Below are 21,177 nucleotides of genomic sequence, written 5' to 3'. Positions count from 1 at the left end.
GGGCTGGAGATGGAGGGCCAGGGTGATGGCTATGAAAAGAACTCACCCCTGTGGCTTTCTGCTTAGTGTAGGCATACTTGTCCCGAGTCAGTCTTTCAAAACGGTAGGTGGGCGCGAACGTGATTTCTTCCTCCTCTGAAAACCAAACAAAACCTCGGTTTCTCCTTTGATTCCCTACGTTTCACAAGGCCCACGGTTCCTTGTTCTGCAGGCAGAGTCCTTCCCCTCCCCCTCGAGGATACTCAGGGAAAAGAGGCAGCGATGGCTGGAGAGGGCCCAGGAGCAGAGGGCCACAGTTCTTACCGAAATGCAGGAAGACCTTCTGCTCTTTCCTCTCCGTGAGCAGCTGGTCGTGGGACAGGAGGTCTGCGTACTGCTGCTGCTTGATCTTCTGGACAATGGCTTCTGCTTCCTGGAGCAAGGACACGGCCAGGCCCCCGGTGAGACCCCCCTCGCCAACATCAGGAGGCCCGTCACCACCCGCCTGCCCACCGGCTGGGACGCGGAGCCCCCGAGGCTGCACCAGACCCTGGTCCCGGGGCTGCCTGGCTGGTGCGTCTTACGCTCAACTGTTTTACAAGGAAAACGCTGCAAAAGTAGTCAAACATCACCATGATAATACAAGTTGTCTGTTCCAGATGCTTAAAGGGACCTTGTACTTTCTCACTCTGACTTCTAGTATTATTTTTATGAACACTTCATTAGGAGCTAGGTTTGTTTCTCTTGTTCTCTGTGGGAACTGAGGCAGCTTGTGGTGAGGCCGTGGAAGGATCTGAAATCCTGGCCCCGTGAATCCGTGGGCGTCGGCAGGATGCGCTGGCACCCAGGTACCCAGCAGTCCTCCCTCCCGAGACCGTTCCCTCTGCTCCGGCAAACGCCCTTGGCCGACCTGGTGAGGGAACGGCCATGACAGCCCCTCAGATTGTAAAGGGTCAGGATTTGTGGGGTCCCTGTCCAGCCCTCTCCCATTTGCTGCGGGGAGCCTCTAGTGAGGGAGGGAGTGGTCGGGGGGGAGGGACACAAATGGGCCCTAAGCTCTTCCTTGGTCTCTGCAGAGTGACTGGGACAGCAAGAGCAAGGGACGGGGTGCTCGGAGAAACAGGTGGGAAGGGGAGTGAGAAGGTCTGGGTTCCAGCCTGACTGTCCGTGATCTGCAACCGACCCAGGCCATTCCTTAGCCTGCTTGTGCCCCAGGGTTCTTGCCCCTCAGTTCCTGCCGTCCTCCCTTCTCCCCACACAGGATGCAAAGTGAAGCTTCTTCACCACGGTTAGGGACGTGCAAGCTGTAACGAAGGTCTCTGCACAGGAAGCATGGCTCTGCTCCCAGGCCTGTCCACCCCCGGCCTGGAAACGCTCTGCTCTCGTGGCCATGCCTGGGCAACCAACGCAAGCAACGTCTTCCTTAGCTGCCCAGTGACCCACCAACCGGACAGAAAATTAGGCCAGTCTCCTAGGACTTCAGCCTTTCCTGGGGATCTGGGCGTGGCCACCAAAGGACCGGAGCGGCCAGGATGGGTATGTGGGGACCCAGTGTGAGCAGAGGTGACTCTAAAGGCAGGGGTTCCACAACGGAATGGCATCGAGTCCCAGAGGGGGCGTAGCGGCCTCGGCCCAGCTGGGTCTGTGCCTCCGTGGCCCCGTGCCCTGAGCTAACTCAAGGGAGCCTCTGTCCCGTGCAGCCCCCACCCCGGTGGGCAGCCCCTTACCCAGGTGGGCAGCTCCACGCGGTAGTTCAGATCCCCGAGCCAGAAGAGGTGGGTGAAGCGGTGAGTGATATTGAAAGGGCTCAGCTTCTTGTCCCCCAGAGCCAGAAACCGGAGAATGCTCATGTAGTTCTGGTTTCGCCTATTTAAACGAAAAAGGAGCCATCTTGCATGGGCTTGCTGGTTCCCCACTTCAGCACCATGGGAAGAAGGCAGAGCGAGCCTGGGGGGGCGGAGACGTAACTCTGGGGCCCCGGCTGCAGCAGACCACCTCTGCGTGCAGATGGGGTACAGTCAGGGTGCAAAGGGCCTTTCGGGTGGAAATGGGGGCACAGGGCAGGGGCCCCCAGAGCTTCTGTTCAGCAGGGAACGGGAACCCTGATTATTCTAGATAGAGGTCTTCATGACTGGGCCCAACAGGCTTTGATCTGTAAGGGTGCCCGGAGGAGGTCCTTCCCTTTAGAAATGGAGTGGTATTTAGGCGTCTATGAGACTGATGGCACACGGAAACGTGTGTCCGGTCCCCCCGACAAGACCCATCCTCAAGAGAGGTCGCTCTTGTGCCATAGGTACGGGGAAAGCCGGGGGCTGCACAGTAGTTGTGGTGTTTGGGGATGTGAGGTCTGTCTGGGAGGAAAACCCCATTACATGCTCTCGGGCAATGAGCTCCATTACCTGAGTTTCTTTTCGCTTCCAGAAGTCAAGTGGCTATTAACAAATCCCAAGGAGGTTCCGTTGAACATAAATGACACCCCCACGGCTCCCTTGTTCCCTAAAGGGAGGGGAGAAGGAGAAAGTCAGCACAACAGGCAACCTTGGCAAGTGGTGGGAAATCAAGGTGGAGCAGTGTTACTCATCAGGAGGAGAGCGAGAAAAGCAGAACAGCTTCCGGAGTGGGAGACTCAGCGGTGGCAGGGACTCGGGGGAGGGGGCGTCCCTCCAGGACCAGAAGAAAACCGGGCGAATGGCCAGCGGCCTTGGGAGTCCACAGCGGGCTGGAGGGAAGAGGCCGCTGTCGAAGTCATCTTGCTAGTCCCCTCCCAGGGATTCATCAGTTACCCCCCAGGCCAAGCAGGCAAGACCGCCAGAAGCAGTCAGAAGCCGCCAGAAGCCTGGGGAAGACTTAGACAAAGGAGCCCGGGGCTGGGTGGGCTGACGTTGCCCCAGCTAACCAGGTTCCTGGTGGGACCAAAACCCCCACTGAGACCACTTTACTTCTGAGTTTCAACCTATTCTAGACTAGTGCTTCTCAAAGTGTGTTCCCCAAACAGCAGCAGCAGCACCTAGGAATTGCGGCAAGTGCAAATTCTCAGGTCCCCCCGGACCTGCCGAATCAGACATTCTGGTGGCGGAGCCCAGGAATGTGGGTGAAACAAGCCCTCTAGGTCAGGGGTAGGCAAAGGCCGGCCCGGTGCCAGGTGAAGATGATTTTTACACTTTTAAATAGTTGGGGGACAAAAATCAAAAGAAGGTTTTGTGATACATTAAAATGGTAGGAAATTTAAGCAGGAGTCCATCAATCACGTTTTACTGGAACACAGCTCTGCCCACAGAGTTGAGCTGTTGCAGGAGAGGCTGCACGACCCGCGGGGCCTGAACTCTTTCCCGGCTGGCCTTTTAGAGACGAAATTTGCCAAGCCCCGCTCCAGGGGATTCCGACACACGCAGCAGCCTGAGAGCCTGCCCTGGGCAACACAGCAGCTTGAGCCGGCTGTCCTGGGCCGCCCTGGGCCCTTGAAATGTGGCCGGTCCAGCCGGGGAGGGCTGTAAGTGTACAGACGCCTCAGAATGACAAGCCTCAGTAAGAAAAACAGAATGTAAAATCTTTAATAATTTTTAGTTGAATACCTATTGAAATGGTAATCTTTTGAACGAATGCTGTTTGATTAAATGTTACGAAAACCGACTTCACCTGTTTCCTTTATTTTCTTGAATGTGGCTCCTAGAAAATTCAGAGTAGTAACCTATGTGGCTCTCCCTCTGGGCTGGACAGCACTGGGTGGGGGAGCCTAAGTGCAAGGACCTTCAAAGATCATCCAGCCTCTCTCCCCGGGACTGGGGCCCCTAGCGATGAGGGGTGGCCCTGCTCCCCCGCCCCGGGGGGTGGCGGGCCTCTTCTTCCAGCTTTTTCCCCATCCTGCAATGAGACCTGGGTTTAAATCCCTGCCCACCGCTTTCTTGCCACTGGGTCTGGGACAGGTTAAGGAACATCTCTGTCGCCTCCAGCGTCTTGTCTGTGAGTGGGGCCAACAACAGTCCTTGCCCTTCATGGGGCATGTCTAGTAAATGGGGTAATACTCATAGAGCATTTAGCTCTCGGCCATGCACACGTATGTTCTCAAAAAGGTCTTAGCTCTTCTAGGGAAGATGTCCACCAGCATTAGCCAACCAGCATTCACTGAGCTCTGCTCCATGTTAACCATGGCTGGGAGCCATCTGGGGGAAGAAGAGGGGGAAGAGGCCAGGCCCAGGGTGGGGAGGAAGGGAGGACCAGGTACATGGGAACCCCTTGGCCTCCAAGCTACCCCCCAACGGCCATAAAGCTCAGACTCTGCCCAGACCTCTTGCCTTCCTTTCTGGCCTTGCCCCCAAGACCCACTAGAGCTGCAGCCCAGAGGCCTCAGGGCCTTTGCTTCACTGTTCCTGTGGTGTGGAACACTCTTCCCATACTGACACTTCCTCACCTCTGGGACTTGAGTCCCAGTGCTCCTTCTCAGAGACACCCCTGGACCCACCCTCATCTCCGGTAGTACCGGGGCCTCACTGCCCCACACACTGTGCACCTGCTTCACCAGCACTCGCGCTCCTGGAACCATCTTACTGTCTGTGTGTCGTGGGAGCAGGCTGCTGTCTGTAGAGTCACTTGCCCAGTGCCTAGCGCCAAGCTGGGGGGGCCACACGGTCGGTTTATCCTGTACCCGGAGGTCTGAGCACCTTACGTGCTATTGGGAAGGGGCCGGTGGCAGGCAGGCGGGCGGACAGCCCAGGCAGGCTGCAGCAAGGACAGACAGAGGTTCCTGGGCAGCAGAAGGGCGTGGGCGTTGACGGGGCAGCTTCTGAGACAGGAAGGAAGGGGGCAAGTGGGTGTGGACGTGGGCAGTTTGCGGTTTGTCAGCAGAAAAGCTGAGAGAGTTCTTCACATTCGATTGCAGCACTTCTTCTGTTTCCTGTTGTCGCTGGGACTCTGTCCTGTCCCCGACTCCAATCACCAGAAACCACTGGCCTCGCCCTCAACCCCGCCCACGGCCTGCGTGGGTGCACCTGCCCACACGCACTCACACACAGACTCACACATGCGCTCACACACAGGTCTGCACCCACATTCACACACAGACTCACACATGCACTCACACACAGGTCTGCACCCACATTCACACACAGACTCACACATGCACTCACACACAGGTCTGCACACGCATTCACACACAGACTCACACATGCGCTCACACACAGGTCTGCACCCACATTCACACACAGACTCACATATGCGCTCACACACAGGTCTGCACACGCATTCACACATGCACTCACACATGCGTTCAAACAGACCTGCACACGCACTCACACAGACTCACACATGCACTCACACAGACCTGCACACGCACTCACAGACTCACACATGCACTCACACACAGGTCTGCACACGCACTCACACACAGACTCACATGCATTCAGACAGATCTGCACACGCACTCACACACGCGTTCAGACAGACCTGCACCCACACTCACACACAGGTCTGCACACGCACTCACACACAGACTCACACATGCGCTCACACACAGGTCTGCACACGCACTCACACACAGACTTGCACATGCGTTCAGACAGACCTGCACACGCACTCACAGACTCACACATGCACTCACACACAGGTCTGCACACGCACTCACACACAGACTCGCACATGCGTTCAGACAGACCTGCACACGCACTCACACACAGACTCGCACGTACGCTCAGATGCACACGCAGAGCCACACACACATTCACGCCCAGACAGGCTTACACATACAGACCTGCCTGTATACAGACACACGTGCTTGGATTTGCATATGTAGACGCACACATACAGACACACCTACACTCACGTCCACACCCCCACACAGACACACTCACAAATGCACTCCTGCCATCCTCTTGTTCTGAATTCAGTTCTCTGAGGTGTCCTGACTGGTCCCCCTAGCTCACCGCTAATACCGGCATTTCCACATCCAATCTGAGTCGTGCTTAATCTACACCAGGGCTCGGCAACAGAAAGCCTGTGGGCCAAATCGTGCCCGCACCTGTGTCCGTAAGCAAAGCTTTCTGGAACACAGCTCCTCACGTTCACGTGCGTGCTATCTGCAGTTCCTTCCGTGCGTGGCAGCCGGGATGAGGAGTTGCACGTGCCCCACAGAGCCTAAAGCACTTACTATCTGGCCTTTCACAGAAAAATCTGTCAACTCCCGTCCTAGGTCCTTGACTCTCCAGGTGGGGTCTGCGGGCCAGCAGCACACCACCACCTGCGAGCTAGCTGGAAACTCGGACCATCAGGCTCTGCCTGAGACCCCCTGAGTCAGAACCCGCATTTAGCCAGATCCCCGGCAGCACTGGTGTAGACTCCCGGTGGGTGGAGGCTGGGGGAACCAATCACTCCGGTTACCCAGGAAGCGAGACACAGAGATGTCCCGGTCGGCTCGGACGGAATGACCCCATGAGCACGGGCCCCTCCCTGCTCACCCAGCGTGTTGGCGATGCCCGTCTTCACGTTGTCCGTGCAGATGTGACTGATGCGGTTCTCATGCTCCGGCTTGGCCAGCACCACGATTCGGATGTTCCAGAGGGTGTGGATGGCAATCTGGGGGGGGGGGGGAGTGGACAACACGGTCACCCTCGGCCAGGGCATGGTGCTTGACCACAGGGCAAGAGATCCCCCTCCCCAGCCCCGACCCCCAAGGTGGGGGACCCTATCGGTAATCCCTGAACTTCAGGAGAGCTTCTAAGGATGCCCCGCAGATGAAGCGAAGTATCTTAAAGATGAAAGCCAGGACTGGCAAGATTTCAGTGACATAAGGATGACCTACAAGCAGGGGCAGGGACGAGGGAGGCTCCAGTGATTTTTAGCAATGCCCATGGACCCCACCAATTTCAGAATGGAGGCGCTCCTCTCTGGCCCTGGAAGGCAGCGGTGGTGGTGAGGAATGACCACGGAGCACCAGGCATCTTGGGACGTTGAGAGCTCACAGGCTGAACCCCCCCCTTGCGTCTGAGATGCTCCTGGACAGCCTTACAAAGCCCACTGCCCTGGAGTCCTCCCCAGTGCCCTGGCCAGCTGCTCACTGTCTTAAAAGTCATGCTGGTGATTTCCTGCAGGGAGTGTTTGAGGATCTCCAGCCACTCCTTCTCTCCCAGGGGGTCCTCCTGGGTGCCGATTACGTAGATGTCATGGGGGATGTAATCAGCCGAGTCATCCCGCGTCTTTCCCTGCCCCTTGGAGAGAAACCAGGACGTGATCTTCTTGGGAGGGGGGGCGTTACCTTCAACAGCAAAACCCAACACCAAGTGAGTCAAAAGTACATCAGGAGAATTCAAAACACAGGTGGGGGAAGTGCGCGGGGCAAGAGGGTCACCCAGTCACTGAAAACCATTCGGGCCGCCCCATGACATGCCATAGACGGCGAATTAGGTGCTACTATCCCCAGGATGTCAGGTAGGGTCAGAGCACAGCTAAGTTTCTCTGTAAAGAGAACATGACGTTTCAGAGACTAGAAATACTGAAGATTCCGTTCAGTGACCTGAACTAGTAGCACGAGACGTCAAACACCGTCCTAGCCTTTGGGGCTGACTGAGGAACGAAGACAGTCCTTGAGGAGTTTACGCCCTGTTGGCAAGGATGGCCCAGCAGGCTGACGGGTCTGGGAGACAACGGGGACTTTCTTGCAAAACAGAGAGATATCAGCCGCAAACTGAGCGCTGAAGAGACAGGAAGAGTGTGGAGACCTCCTTCATTCTCATTTCGAAAAATGAGTCAAAGCAGCTTAATAAAGATGTGATGAAGGATTTATTTCTCCTGGAAACACCCCTTCAAGGTTGAGTAAACTTTTCCCCCAGAGAGATAACCTTCTTGGCCAAGAACCCAAGTAACTTGACAGCAGCTGCTCTGCTCCTCACTATGGTTCACAGTGGAGCATAAGCCCTGGGGGTTGGTGGTTTCTGCTTGGGGAGACCTCCCCCCTCACCCAGCCAGTTCCTTTCACACTGTCTTCTGTGTGAAGGGCGCCCCCCCCCCCCGAGGGTGGACTTCACTATGTCCAGCCAAATCTAAGACCTCTGTTCTCACAGCAGGAAAAACAGGGGCAGTGTACCCCCATGCATGAACCCCTCAGAGTGAGAGTTGATGAAATCAAGTGGCCAGTAAGAAACACAAGAGAGGACAGAAGAGGACATGGGACCCCAAGCATGGGCCAGAGTTCAACTTCAGTGCTGCTGTGGCCCCTGCAATATTGGGGCATGAATGCCTGGGGAAGGCTGGCGGCTTGTGGCCTTGGGCTCAGGAGCTCTCCTGACTTCCCCCCGGGAAGGCTGGCCCACTGTCCACTCAGCCCACAGGCCAGGAGTAGGAAATAATGTTCTCATTTCCAGATCACCCCTGCCCCTCCTGGAAGGGCTGCTGCTCAGCCCCTTCCTCACTGCTGGGTGCCCATCTGCTGTGTCGGAGGGCGGGTGAGCCCGACTTTGCTCTGGACAATGTGGGGTTGGAGGGACACCCAGTTAAATTCAGGTTTCGAACAACAGAGAACTGTTAGAAAAGGTATGCCCCATGTAGTATCTGTTCAACTAAAATTCAAAGGAACCAGACATCCTTTGTCTACTTTTTTTTCCCTAACTGAATACTTCCATGAAGTAATTATTTAGTATGATTTATATTTAGTGTGATATATCTAGTATATAAATATATATCAGTATGTAAGTATACGCTACATGGTACAGTATATATTTGGTGTATATTTAGTACTTATTTCTAGCTGAACAGTTACACTATTTGGTACAATATTCAGCACAATATATATTAATATAAATACGGATTAGTATACAAATACATGTAGTATATATTTAGCATAATCATTTCTAGCTAGATACCAATACTAAAAAAACTTTGCTGTTTACATGAAATTCAAGTGTAATTGGGCATCATCTCTCTCTCTCTCAATAAATCTGGCAACCCTACCCAGGGAGGGAGTTCTTTCTTCCAGGCCTGAGGCCCCTTGGAGAGCTGCCTAAGGCTGGCAGGTGTCCAAGGCCTCTTCACCTATATATCCAGACTGTACCTACCACTTTCCAGTTTAGACATACAAAGTAACCCAGCCCAGCTGCTACCGGGGTACGAGAATCCCAGAGCTCATTTCTCTTATCCACTGTCTCAACTAAAGTATAGAATTCCCTAGAAAGGAGGCTGTGCAGATAGGCTGGGGGGTGAGGGGGGTGGGAGGAAGACAGATGCCCCCCCCACCCATTTGCAGATGTCTGAGGCAGCAAAGCAGAACCCAAGGGGAGGTGGTGGGAGGGAGTGGGGGAGGGGCACACATGGACCTACCCATGTTCCAGGTGCCGATGAAGATGGTGATCATGTCCGGCTCTGGCTGCTCCGAGTGCTTGTTCTTCATCTGCTGGAGAAGCTGGCAGAAGCCTTCTCTCTTCTAGGGATTGAAGCGCAGACAGACTCAGCAAGGCCTCTGCCTCCCTGCACATTACACTTTCAAAGGGCTTGGTCAGCTTCAAGAAAACTGAGAGCAGCGCAAATCAGTACGAACTTGCAGGAGAGCAATCTGGAAAGAGGGTCCGAAGTCTTAAGGAGGTGGGGCTTCTCTTTGGCCCTGCCACTGCTCTACAAGGATCTGACTCTAAGAATCACCAGGAACCGGACAAAGACCCAACTGTATCACAGGGACAATACAGAAAAAACTAGAAATAACCTTAATGTTCCATCCTAGGAAGCAAGTGAATAATTGTATTATGGGCCATCCACATGCCAACATACTGTAGGGTTCACAAGTTTTGGTGCAGAAATGCTTTTCTCAACAAGGATAGATGTTCAAGCTATATTAGGTGCAAAAAGCCAGTTGACAAAATAGTATAAATAGCATGGCTGCATTTTTATTAAAAACACAAACAAGGGGCGCCTGGGTGGCTCAGTCGGTTAAGCACCTGACTTCGGCTCAGGCCGTGATCTCAGTTGGGGTCCTGGGATCGAGCACTGCATCGGGCTCCCTGCTTAGCGGGGAGTCTGCTTCTTTCTCTCCCTCTGCCCCCCCCACTCATGCTCTTTGTCTCTCTCTCTCAAATAAATTAAATCTTTAAACGAAACAAAAAAAACACACAAAAACCATCCTGAAAGAGAGTCCAAAGTCTACTAGTGGCATATGGGTGTTTCCATTTTAAACTTTTTGCTTATTCATCTGACTTTGGCTCAGGTCATGACCTTGGGGTCCTGGGATTGAGCCCCACATTGGGCTCCCTGCTTGGCATGGAGTCTGCTTCTCCCTCTGCCTCTCCCCGACTCATGTTCTCTCTCTCTCTCAAATAAAGTCTTAAAAAAAAAAACCAACTTTTTGCTTATTTGCGTTTGCGTTTGTTACTTTTTCACCAATGAAAACAGATGACTTATTTAATGAAAGAAAATTTAGATCAAAGAAACCAAAAAGAGAATCCATGAAGGCTGTCAGAGTCTCCTTAATAGTCTTCACTGAGTTGTCCCAGGTACCTGGGCAGACAGGGGGGCATGAAGCAGAACAGCCCTGTCCAAGCTGACGGCCAAGGGCAGGCTGACCGTATAGGCACACACACAAATTTTAGGTTGTACCATATGAAATTACCAATGTTTAGCTGTTTCATACCTACAGAGATGGCAATTTCATATGATTCAACCTAAAAATTGCAAATCTCAGTTAATCAATCCCCTCTGAAGAAACCTGCTCACAAAGATGTTAGGATGACTGTCGTTGCAGAAACCTGCCTTTAGTTCGGGATGCCTCAAAATGTGCTGCCTCAGTTTACTGCTGTGTCTCAATCCTTCTCAGCTTGCAACAATGGGCAGAATTGGTTTCTGGATTTATGTCCATGCACCCAGAATGATGTCCAGCCAGACGTTCCTTCTCCCCACCTCCCCCACCACCTGTCTGGCCCCTGCATCTTTGTTTCTCCCAGCCCCTTCTCTGTCATCCCTCTGAGTTCTTCCCACCCTCTCAGCCAGTTCTGGGCACCCCCACCACCACCACATCATCCACGGGGCAGGTGAAAGAAGGAAGGTTCTGGCACTTGGTGGGGGCTGTCCCTGTAAACCTGAGCTGGGATCCCTTGTCCCTCAGCCTTGCTATGGTGCTAAGGCCTGGTCAGCCAACACCTGATGTGATGAGAGCCCTTTGTGTCCTATCTTGTATGAGCCATATACAGAAGGATAAAGAGTAAGGCCAAGATGGAGGGTCTCAGGCCCTGGTTGGCATGTCAGAGGGGAGTGATCAGATCACAGAGAACCCTGCCTCTGGCTATACAGAGGCCCAGGGTAATGCCCAAAGACCCTGAGTACTTCTATCGGCCCACACTACCTCCTGCTCCAGGAGCCAGTCCTCACGGGGCATCTCGCTCCTGCAGAGTGGGGCAAAATGTAGCCATGGGAGGAGTGCTGGTTGGGATTTAGATTTAAATCTAAGGTGCCCCAGAGGGCTTCTGAGTCCAGCCCAGAGAAGCTAAAAAGTCTCCCAGTGGGGACCAGGGCTGGATGAGACACAAGTGATAAAGGATGGACCCTTTCGGAGACAGGCAACGTGGCAGAGCGGGGAGGCTGGACCTGCAGCTGTTCAAATCCCCACTGACCTGGAACGTGTCCCCTAATTTCCCTGGGACTGGTTTTCCCAGGTGGGAAATGGATGGTGAGAACTGAGCGAGCTAACGGTACAAATTTCCAGGCACAAGCAAGCCTCCAAAGACATGTGTCTCTCGCTCCCCTCCTGACCCATCTAAGTAGTTTTCCTCACTTACCTTGGAATCAGCAAAAACATATTCCTTCCGCAGCGTCTTCTCCTTCTCGGTTTCTACCAAAATCACCAACTTGTTCAGAAACTTCTGAGACTTAATGAGCTGTAGGACTTAAGAGCAATGAAAGTTTATTTATGCATTCATCCACTTATCACCCAATATGTAGAGTCTATGCTATATTCTGGCACCTGATTATCAACAATCCTGACTTCCCATCCCATCCCCAGGTGGGTACCCAATTTGTGCCTAGTCTCCCAGATCACTTTGCTCCTGGCTGTATTCCCGGAGAGGGGCTCATGCTTGGGAAGGTTGGTACCTGGAACAAGCAAGAGGTGGCCTGGCCAGAGCAGAGACAGTGTGAACTGTCACCTTTTCATCTTCTTCCCTCTGCCCCTTGCTTTCCCTCCCCCCCACCTCCATTCCTTCCTTTCTCTTCCTTCCCTCTTTTGCTTTGCTTTTAATTCATATCTAAATCAAAATTGTTTACTTCTATCAATAATCAAGACTCAAACCGCTCTACAAGATTTTTTACAAATAGTATCCCCCCAACTCCACCTCTCTCCAGCATCCTTCCACCTACAGGCAATTACGTTTAACTCCTTTAATGGATTCTTTGGGAATTTTACTGTGTCTCTAAATAACATGCTTCTATTACTTCTTCCTGGTGTTTCAGTTTTAGATATTTCCTATTACATACTGACTTCCCACTACAGAAGGTGGAGGTTTACACTCTTTCACACATGTACACCTGTCTCCCCTCTCACCACTCCTCTTCCCCTACCAATGGATTATTTCTTTCCCCCATCATCTTCCAGTAATATTATCATTTTGGTCAGTTAAGTATTCAGTGTGTTATGACCATGGAAACGCTACTGATAGATAAGCCTCAATTGCTTCCCTTTTCCCACACAACTTTTTGGTTTTTCCTGGAGTTAATTATTGCCATGCGTTTTCATTGGTCCTAACTCTTTTCTGTGCAATCAAGCACTTTCATCAGTTTTACCATCCTGAGGAAGCCTCTCCCAGAGCCTCTGGGCCCTCTTTTCTCTGGACTGGTGACCTCTAGGTCTCATGCACAGCCAGTACCCTAGGGCCTTCCCACTCCATCATTCAGGAATTAATTCACCTCTCTCTCATATTTGATCAAATTTCTCAGACATCATGTCTTCCTCTTTCTTGTTTTGTGCCCAAATTTTAGTAGAGCAACATCCCTAGTACTTTTCTAAGAAAGGGGAATGGATAACAGATTTTGAAGGCCTTGAATGCCTGAAAACCCTACCCTCACACTTCACTGACAGTTCAGAATAATTTTCCTGATGCTCCATCATCTCTAGTTTTTGGCACTGCTGCTGAGAAACCCAATGTCATTTTGATCTACCTGCCTGCAGAAGAGTTAACCTGGGAAGCCTGACTGTCATCCTTGGAAAAGATGCTTGCAAGGTGGCCGTTGGTTGGCATCTGGGAACTTGGATTTGGGGAGGGTCCCAGCATCTCCTGAACTGATAAGAGCAGCTCGATATTCCTGAACTGTTTATACAGTCTGGTTTATGCTGAACACCTGCTTTCCTCCTGGAAGTCTGGAATTTGGGTATGTGCCAGGCAGAGGGTGCCTGTGTGACCAGTTCCCATTAAAAACACTGGGTGCTGACTAATGAGCTTCCCTGGTAGCCAACATTTTACATGTGTTGTCACAACTCATTGGGGGAGCAATTAAACATGGCCTGTGGGACTATATTGGGAGAGGACTCCTGGAAGCCTGTGCTTGATCTCCCCCATGGAATCCTCCCATGTGCCTTTTCCTTTTGCTGATTTTGCTTTGCATGCTTTCACCGTCATAATTGTATGACTTTATGCCGAGTCCTGGGAGCTCTCCTTGGTGAATCGCTGAGACAGTCTTGGGGAGCCCTGACACAGTCTGTAACCTATTTTTGCTTTGAAGATTTTAGGATCTTTTCTTTGACATCAGTGTTGTAAGACTTTCCAGTGCTGCGTGTGCCTCAGGGTGGAACAATTTTCCTCTGTCGTGCTGGGCACTTTGTGGGCCATTTTCAATTTAGAAACTGGTGGGGTTTGGTTCTGAGAGTTTCTCTCATTGTTTCCATTTTCTCTGACTGCCTTATTTTGGTATTGGGTCAGTCTTGGACTGGTCTTCTCATTTTAAATTAATCTCTTCTCTCCTATTTTCCCTCCCTTTATCCTTTTGTTCTACCATCTGCGAACCTTCCTCAACTTTATCTTGTCACCCTTCAATTGTTTTTATTTTTAAAAATTTCTGCTGTAATGTTTTAATTTCCCCTACCGTATCTTCTTCTTCCCCTTTCTTCCTTCCTCCTTCATTTTTATTTTGTTCTCTGAATGTTCCTTTTAAAATAGCATTCTGTTCTTGTTTCATGATTCAATTTCTTTTAACTTTCACAAATTGCTTCCGTCCAAATTTTTTGTCTTTTTGTTTCTTTTTTGCCTTGAGTCTCACTGCCATCCCAGGCTTCCCTTCAATGTCTGGTGATCCTTGGCTATGTGTTCCAACAGTGACCATGGGGGTCTGTCAAGCAAGGCTTCTGCAATGGGTGGTCTCATAGGCCAACTCACAGGGAAACCCATGAGCTGATTTTTGCCCCTGGGCTGATCACGTGCTCCAGACTTTTCCAACCTCCTGCCTGCAGGGTGTGGGCCTGGCTGGCAGCATCCTGGCCAGGCAGTGATGAAGGCTGTGGTTATCAACATTCAGAAGTAACTGTTATTTAGTCCTGTTTCCAGTGGGTTCCTCTGTCCTTACCAGGCCTGATGTTCCCCTAGCCCCTTACCTTCTCCAGAAAACTAACATCCTTGTGTCTATTGAGTGAGGGGAAGCAGAGGGCAGGATGTGAGGAGTAAGAAAGATCTGGTGGGTCTCTTTTAAAACAGATTTTCATCCAATCCTGATGTTTATAACCTCACCTTCACCACTTCTCGGGGCCCCTGACAGTATCAATTCCTGTACCCTTTGTGGGTTCTGTGGTATGAGTCAGGTGTCTCAATTTTTCCTACTACATGCTTAAAATTGAGCCTTTTTGGTTCCTTTAAGTTGGTTATCATTATCCATCTGCTTTTCAGCACTTAGAATTGTGGTGCCATCTCACTCTCTTTGTTCCTGTTGAGTTTTGCTTTTAGGAAGGGAACTGACAAGTGTGTATCTTCAACCGCCATCTTGACTGGAAATCTTACCCAAGGGAAATCGTGGATGTCCTGTGTGCTCAGAAATCCCATCGCCCTTGTCAGCAGCAGTAAATAGTCCACGGTGTGATTCCTACTGCTGCCAACTGGGATGTCCTGAGACTTTCCCTAATCTGCTACTATGAGGCCATGTCTCCTTCCTTCTGAACTTCTGGCTTTAACTTGACACCCATTTGCAGGACTGTGAGGCTGCTTCCAAGGTGTGACATCTTGCTTGATCAGGATTAGCATTCTACCAGGACTAGTAAGAGGCCCACTTGTCCCCACATGCAGTTAAATAAAACTAGAAGCTCTCTGTGGTTCTTTTCCTTGCAACTCTCCATCTCACCCATGAGGGAGTACGAGCAGTTCGACCTTCAAAACATTCCCAATGTCCATCTTTCCCCATCTCAAGCCACCACCATCTCTTGCCTGGTGACTGCCAAGGCTTCCTAATTGGTCTGTCTCCCCACTCCCTGCCATAGTTTATTCTTAGCACAGTAGCCAGAGATCATTTTAAAGTGGGATCATACCACTCCCTTGCTTAAAATCTCCTAACCGTGGCTCACTCCACTTAGAACATACTCTGGGCTCACCAAGCCGAGGACAGGTGCCCAATTTCTGCACCATCCGTGCTCCAGCCACTCCAGGCTCGCTCACATGACAAGCCCCCTCCCATCTCGGAGCCTCTGTGCAAGGGTTTTTCTATGTTTTCTGCGTGGCCAGCATCTTCCTGACACGCAGGTGCCAGCTCAAATGGCCGTCCTCCATTATTTTCATAACAGCCTATTTACATTCCCAGCCTAGAGCTTATCACTCCCTGACACTTTCCTGGTTCACCTATTTGTGTACTTGGTTATTTTCTCCTTGACTCTTACTTGCAGGGAACCTCCCCGAGAGCCAGGACCCCTGCTGGCTTGTCCACCTTTGCATCCCAGGGCCTGGCACATCATAACTGCTCAGTGAATGAATACATTATGACTTCCTCCTACAGCAACTGGCTTTTCCTATGCATAGAAGACCTCACTGCCAAAACCATTCAAGAACACGGGGCCTGGAGCAGGGCAAGGAACTCCCAACACCTGCAATCAAAGATTTCCTCCAGATGATCAGCACTTGACAATAACCATGATTGGACACTGATCGTGCCAGGATGGCATAAGCCTTATGCCACCAGCGCTCGCGAGGACCCTGTAGGAATCCGTTTGATGGAGGCTTCGAGTAGGTAAGTCCCTAATTTAAGGTCACACCATGATCAAGCTGTGCAGTGAGGATGTGAAATCAGTAAGGGATCCGGTTTACCCAGAGCCCCTCACCACTGAGGCACACTGCCTCCAGTGCTGGTGATAAAGCGGGCACCTAAACACGCGGCCACGTGAACTGTGTTACTGCACTGGCCTTGAATTCCTTTGTTCATTCATTCATTCATTCATTCATTCACGGATTCGCTTGGCATGTGTTGACTGATCACTTACTCTGTCCAACTGCTGTTCTGGACTCTGGGGATTTATTAGCAGTGAACAAAAACACCTCTTCCTGACCTCTATGGAGGCCACATTTTTTTGGTGGAAGGAGCTGGGGAATTATGAGCAACACTGCAAGCACCTTCGTCAATCGGCAATCCCTGAGTATGCACCTGCTGAATACCAGGTCCTGTGCTGGGCCTGCAGATCGCAGAGTGTGTAAGATCAAGACCCGGCCCTTGTGGGGGAGGAGACTCGTGAACAAGTAACTGTGTCCTGATGTGACAGAGGCCATGGCAGAGGGTGAGCTGGGCTCCACAGCCTGGAGGGAGGACAGGAAGCAGGTGGGTGTGGCCCACAGAGAGCCCGGGCTGGCGGGCTCTGGGCATCCACACTTCTCTTTTTAAGGGCTTGTGAACCCCCGCTGTAACAGTGTATCTCGACTCAAGGTGGGGGTCCCTCAAGGCGCCTCTTCTCCAGCTTGGCTCTTTCACCCATCCCTGATCTGACAGCAACTTTCACACCACCCAAAATTCCACAGAGGAGTATACTCACCCTTCAACACGGTCAACCCGTCAGTGCTGTCCATTCCATAGAACATTTCTAGCTTGTACTTGGCATTCAGGGCCCTGTCCACATCTGGGGCCTCATGCCCCTCTGCTCCTCTCTTTAGGGCCACAAGGGACATGGGATTTCCCTAACACTTTGCCCCAGCACAGGCCATTCTCAGTCCTAGGGCCCTCCCCTACCTTATGCTTGATGAACTCCTATCCATCCTTCAAAGCCCTAGACAGAGCCATCTGTGGTGTGAAGCCTCCCTGCACACCCCACAACAGAGCTAATCCATCCTCCTTCAGGGCCACCCTCTCATCTGACACACATTCTAATACATGCTCACAGGTCAGCTCTCCCTTCTACACTGCTACCTCTCTGGAGGGCTCTAACGTAGGCTTGGTCCACGGAAAATACTGCAAAGAAGATATGTCCGTTGAATTAAACTGATAGGGAGGGATTCCTTTCAGTCCAGAAACCTTGAGTTTTTTAGAGCAGTCAGGCACTCTGACACACTCTCCCCTCAACCTCGGCTTTGGTTTTCCTCTTAAGTTGGATCCACCCCTTTCAGCTGTAACTCGTTCTCTGTGACAGGGGAGAGGAAAACACGGCGCTAAGTGGAACACTTTCAACACAGCCCAATTCTGCTCAAACCTTCATACATTCATGTCTCCGGCCCGACTTGGCAGTAGACAGAGCAGCCCTGTCTCAACACTGTGACCTCAACTCTTCGTGAATAGGACACTTGTCACACTCCAGTGTCTGGGGACTTCATTTCCTGGTCTCTCCTCACTGCTCTGTGCTGCCTTACCTTGGAAGGATAATCACAATGACAATGGTGTTTTACTGGTCACCAACTACCTCCTGTGATGTTAATCTATTTAAGACTCATGGCAGCTCTGACAAGAGTACACTGAGGATCAGAGACAGGGCTCTAGACCAGGGTCACAAGTGGCCACACTGGGATACGAGGCTGAGCTATTATCACTTCCCCGTGCTATCTACACTCGTCCCCTCACTGTACCCCACTTCCTGCATGGGGCTGGTCCCCAGACTCCTACTCCACCTGCTGCCCTGAGAGCATCCCTCGGACTCTGGTGCCACTGCCCAGATGGGGCTTGGCCGCAGGAGGCTACAGGAGGGGGCAGGCCCATGTGGGGTAGACTTCCCAGATCAGCCTCTGCCTGGCACTTTGCCAAAGGCCAGAGCTGCTGCTGGGCACAGAGGAGGTGCTCCCATATGCATTAGCTCATCTACTTCTCATGACAAGCCTAGGAGAAACCCATTATTATTATTATTATTATTATTATTATTCCCATTTCATAGATGAGGAAAATGAGGCAGAGAGCTTAAGTAACCAGGCCAACATGATTCTGCGAGTGAGTGGCAGGGCCTACATGTGAACTCGGCCAGGCCAGCCCCAGGGTCTACCTGCACGCTTATCCCTGTCCCGCTGCGCCCAGCACAGCTGCTGCTGAATATATCATCTCCCTTCCCGCCGCTGGAGCGTAGGGACCGTAGTGGACATTATTTGTAGGGCTTGGCTGCCAACCCAGTATCTGCCATCTGAACTGACAGCTCAGGTGAGTGTTCTCAACGGGGCAAGGCTGCGGCACGTGCCGTGCGCCCTAGAGACCCACGCGAGACAAGCTGCGAGGCGCTGCCACCTGCCATCTCTGCTGGTGCCTACTCTGAGGCCCAGAGCAGTGAAGCCACGTGTCCAGGATCACACAGCCGCCAAGTGGCAGGGCTGGGATATGAATTAGACGGCTCAGTGGCAGAATCCACATACTTGAGCGCCATGCTAAACCGGCTGTCAGTCCATGCTACGCTCAAGACAGATGCTACCTGACGGGGTCGGCAGTCCGTCTGTGCAGGGCTCTGTCCGGGGACTGAGGTGGCTCCTAGCGGGGCAGCGCATATGCACAGAGAACTGTCCCCCAGGGCCCTGCGTTTAAGCTCACTTCCCCAGGCTTTGGTGGAAGGAGGCGGAACGTACAGGGAAGGCCTCGTGAAGGAGGGGGCATGGGAGGTGCGCCTCGGAGCTGGCTCGGGCCCCGCAGGCAGGGTGAGGGGCGGGGGGTGAGATCCTAGCAGGGGTGGATGTGCCTGTGACTTCTCGTCCAGCTGTTCTGCTACGGGCCGGCCAGGACAAATGGTACCAACACCATGAGAGCACCAGGGGTGAGGGGGGTCTTACTTTTATTGTGGGTATAGAACTTGTCCTCAGAACCGTCCTTGGACTTCTTAATGATCAGTTTCCCAGCCTCAACATCGACTTTGAGCTGCAGTTTCTGAGGAATCCCCAGAGACTCTGACTTCACCTGTGAGGAGGAGGGGGGGAGGGGAGAGGTGGTCACCGTCCGTCTACGTGGGCTCGGGGGGCCAGCCCGGGAGCCCCTTGTCTGTGCGGCTGGGCAGCCCCAGGCCAGTCCAGCTCCCGTATCCCAGGTGGTGCCATCAGGCTTCAACCTCCGAGCTTCCCTCACCCCAGAGCCCCAGGTCCACGTTTCCACGGGCAGCCCCCGAGAACCGCTAAAATGTGGGAAAGACACGGCTGTGCCTCGTGCACCCATCAGCTGTTCTGCCAACAGGTGTGGTGGAGGAACAGGTGAACTACCGGAGAATGATTCATTCACGCCTTAATCTGACAACACTCGTTAATCTGATGTGCCACCTACTCCCAGAAAGGATGTTAATAACAGATTTTGGCTCCTGGGCCTTGTTACCACTAACAGCTGAATGTTTACTGGTAATAATTAGGAAAAAGACAATTGCTTAGGCACGCTCCGAAGCTGGAGATATAAATGCGCAATTATCATCAGGGTCAGAAAGGCCTTGGGTGGGGGGCATCTCGTCCTGCGCTTGTGAATGTAGGACCAGGGCTCGGCCGGCTGCACCAGGATCTCTGTGGATCATTAAGAAAAACAAATTTCTGGGCCTGAGCTTGGAGGTTCTCACTCGCTCTCGGGGAAATCATGGGGATTCTATTTTTCCTGCTTGGGAGTCCCCTGAGACACTACTTTGCAGCCAGCTTCTGGGGTGGGGGGATGCGGGGCCCCCCTCACTGCGCGCATTTGGAGAAGGACACAGTGTAGAGCATCTTGGGCTGAGAAGCTCTTCTCTGGGGAGCCTCCCCGAAGGACGTTCCGCAGACCTGTCTGGGTGCCCATTCTAATGGTACCATCTCCACAGGTGGCTCTGCCAACCACCACGCTCAGTGATGGGCTCCTTCCCTTGTAGAGCTGAGCCAAAATCTGTCCTTCCACAGGGACCACAATGGCCCCCAGCCCCCAACTGCGGAACATAAGGGCACAGCCACTCACCTCAAAGGTGACCGGAGGGATGAGGGAACGCCGGTGGGGAGACTCGGTGCCTTCATGCAGCAGGGCCTTGACCTGTGGGTGTAAACGCACAAGGCCCTTTAGGCAGGGAGGTGCAGGGAAGGCAGCCTCCTCTGGGGACAGGGTCAAAGGGAGCCTAGAGCCTGCACACTTGGGCATTCTCTAAGCAAACAGAGGACCAAAGAGAAGCCAAGAGAAGCTGCAGGATCCCCCAGTACCTTATCTTCGATGGAAGACAGTACACTTGTCAGCTGGCTGAGCTTGGCCACCATGTTGATTGGATTGGCCTCCCCAGGCACCTGGGGAAAAGGGCAAATAAGGACAGCAGTCAGAGTGTCAGCCATGGAGAGGCATTCCTCTGGGCCCTTTCCATACTCGGTCTCATTTCACCTGCTCAGTACTATGATTATTCCCCTTTGCAGACAAGAAAATCGGAGCTATCTGTAGTCACCTCAGGATTATCGTGGCCAAAAAATAAACCTTCATTTCATCTCCTCTCTTAAACCTGTTTCTCCAATTGCTTCGCACCTCATCCACTCAGGTGCTTAAACAAAATTCTAGGGTTGGCCTTGACTATGACCTTGGCTCCCCCTACCTCTACTCCTGCACTGCCCCTCCTCTACTTCCAAAGTATAGACATCTCATTGCTGGAAACTCACCATTAGGAGAAAATGATCCAGACTCCTTACGCTGCCCTCTAAGACTCTGTATAAGGACCCCCCTCATCCCTAGCCATCCTCACCTCTGCCCAGCCTGTGGCCTTGAGCTATACTCCCTGAGGAATTTCCAGAGATGTGGAGGTCACCTGGGTAGACCACGCTAGCTAAAGTAGCCACCAGGGCATCTCTATCAAACCATCCTGTTTTGGGCCACCTGGGTGGCTCAGCTGGTTAAGTGCCTGCCTTCGGC

At 52.3% G+C, this 21,177-nt stretch overlaps 1 protein-coding gene across 1 annotated transcript in view; it reads right to left on the bottom strand.

The window, feature by feature from the left end:
* Positions 1-21,177, bottom strand: part of INPP5D (inositol polyphosphate-5-phosphatase D) — a 113,030-nt gene that overhangs the window by 25,121 nt on the left and 66,732 nt on the right. The window contains exons 7-17 of the mRNA XM_026491678.4: positions 20,487-20,567; positions 20,251-20,322; positions 19,125-19,248; positions 11,721-11,827; positions 9,280-9,382; positions 7,026-7,222; positions 6,426-6,543; positions 2,379-2,475; positions 1,707-1,845; positions 304-412; positions 47-135 (exon numbers count right to left, since the gene is read on the bottom strand). Coding sequence (XP_026347463.1) covers positions 47-135; positions 304-412; positions 1,707-1,845; positions 2,379-2,475; positions 6,426-6,543; positions 7,026-7,222; positions 9,280-9,382; positions 11,721-11,827; positions 19,125-19,248; positions 20,251-20,322; positions 20,487-20,567 — 1,236 coding nt within the window. The remainder of the gene's footprint in view (positions 1-46; positions 136-303; positions 413-1,706; positions 1,846-2,378; positions 2,476-6,425; positions 6,544-7,025; positions 7,223-9,279; positions 9,383-11,720; positions 11,828-19,124; positions 19,249-20,250; positions 20,323-20,486; positions 20,568-21,177) is intronic.

This window comes from Ursus arctos, unplaced genomic scaffold (genome assembly GCF_023065955.2).
Source record: "Ursus arctos isolate Adak ecotype North America unplaced genomic scaffold, UrsArc2.0 scaffold_1, whole genome shotgun sequence".
NCBI classification, from domain to species: domain Eukaryota; kingdom Metazoa; phylum Chordata; class Mammalia; order Carnivora; family Ursidae; genus Ursus; species Ursus arctos.
The sequence above is the reverse complement of the archived record's forward strand: the minus strand, read 5'-3'. Positions and strand labels throughout refer to the sequence as shown.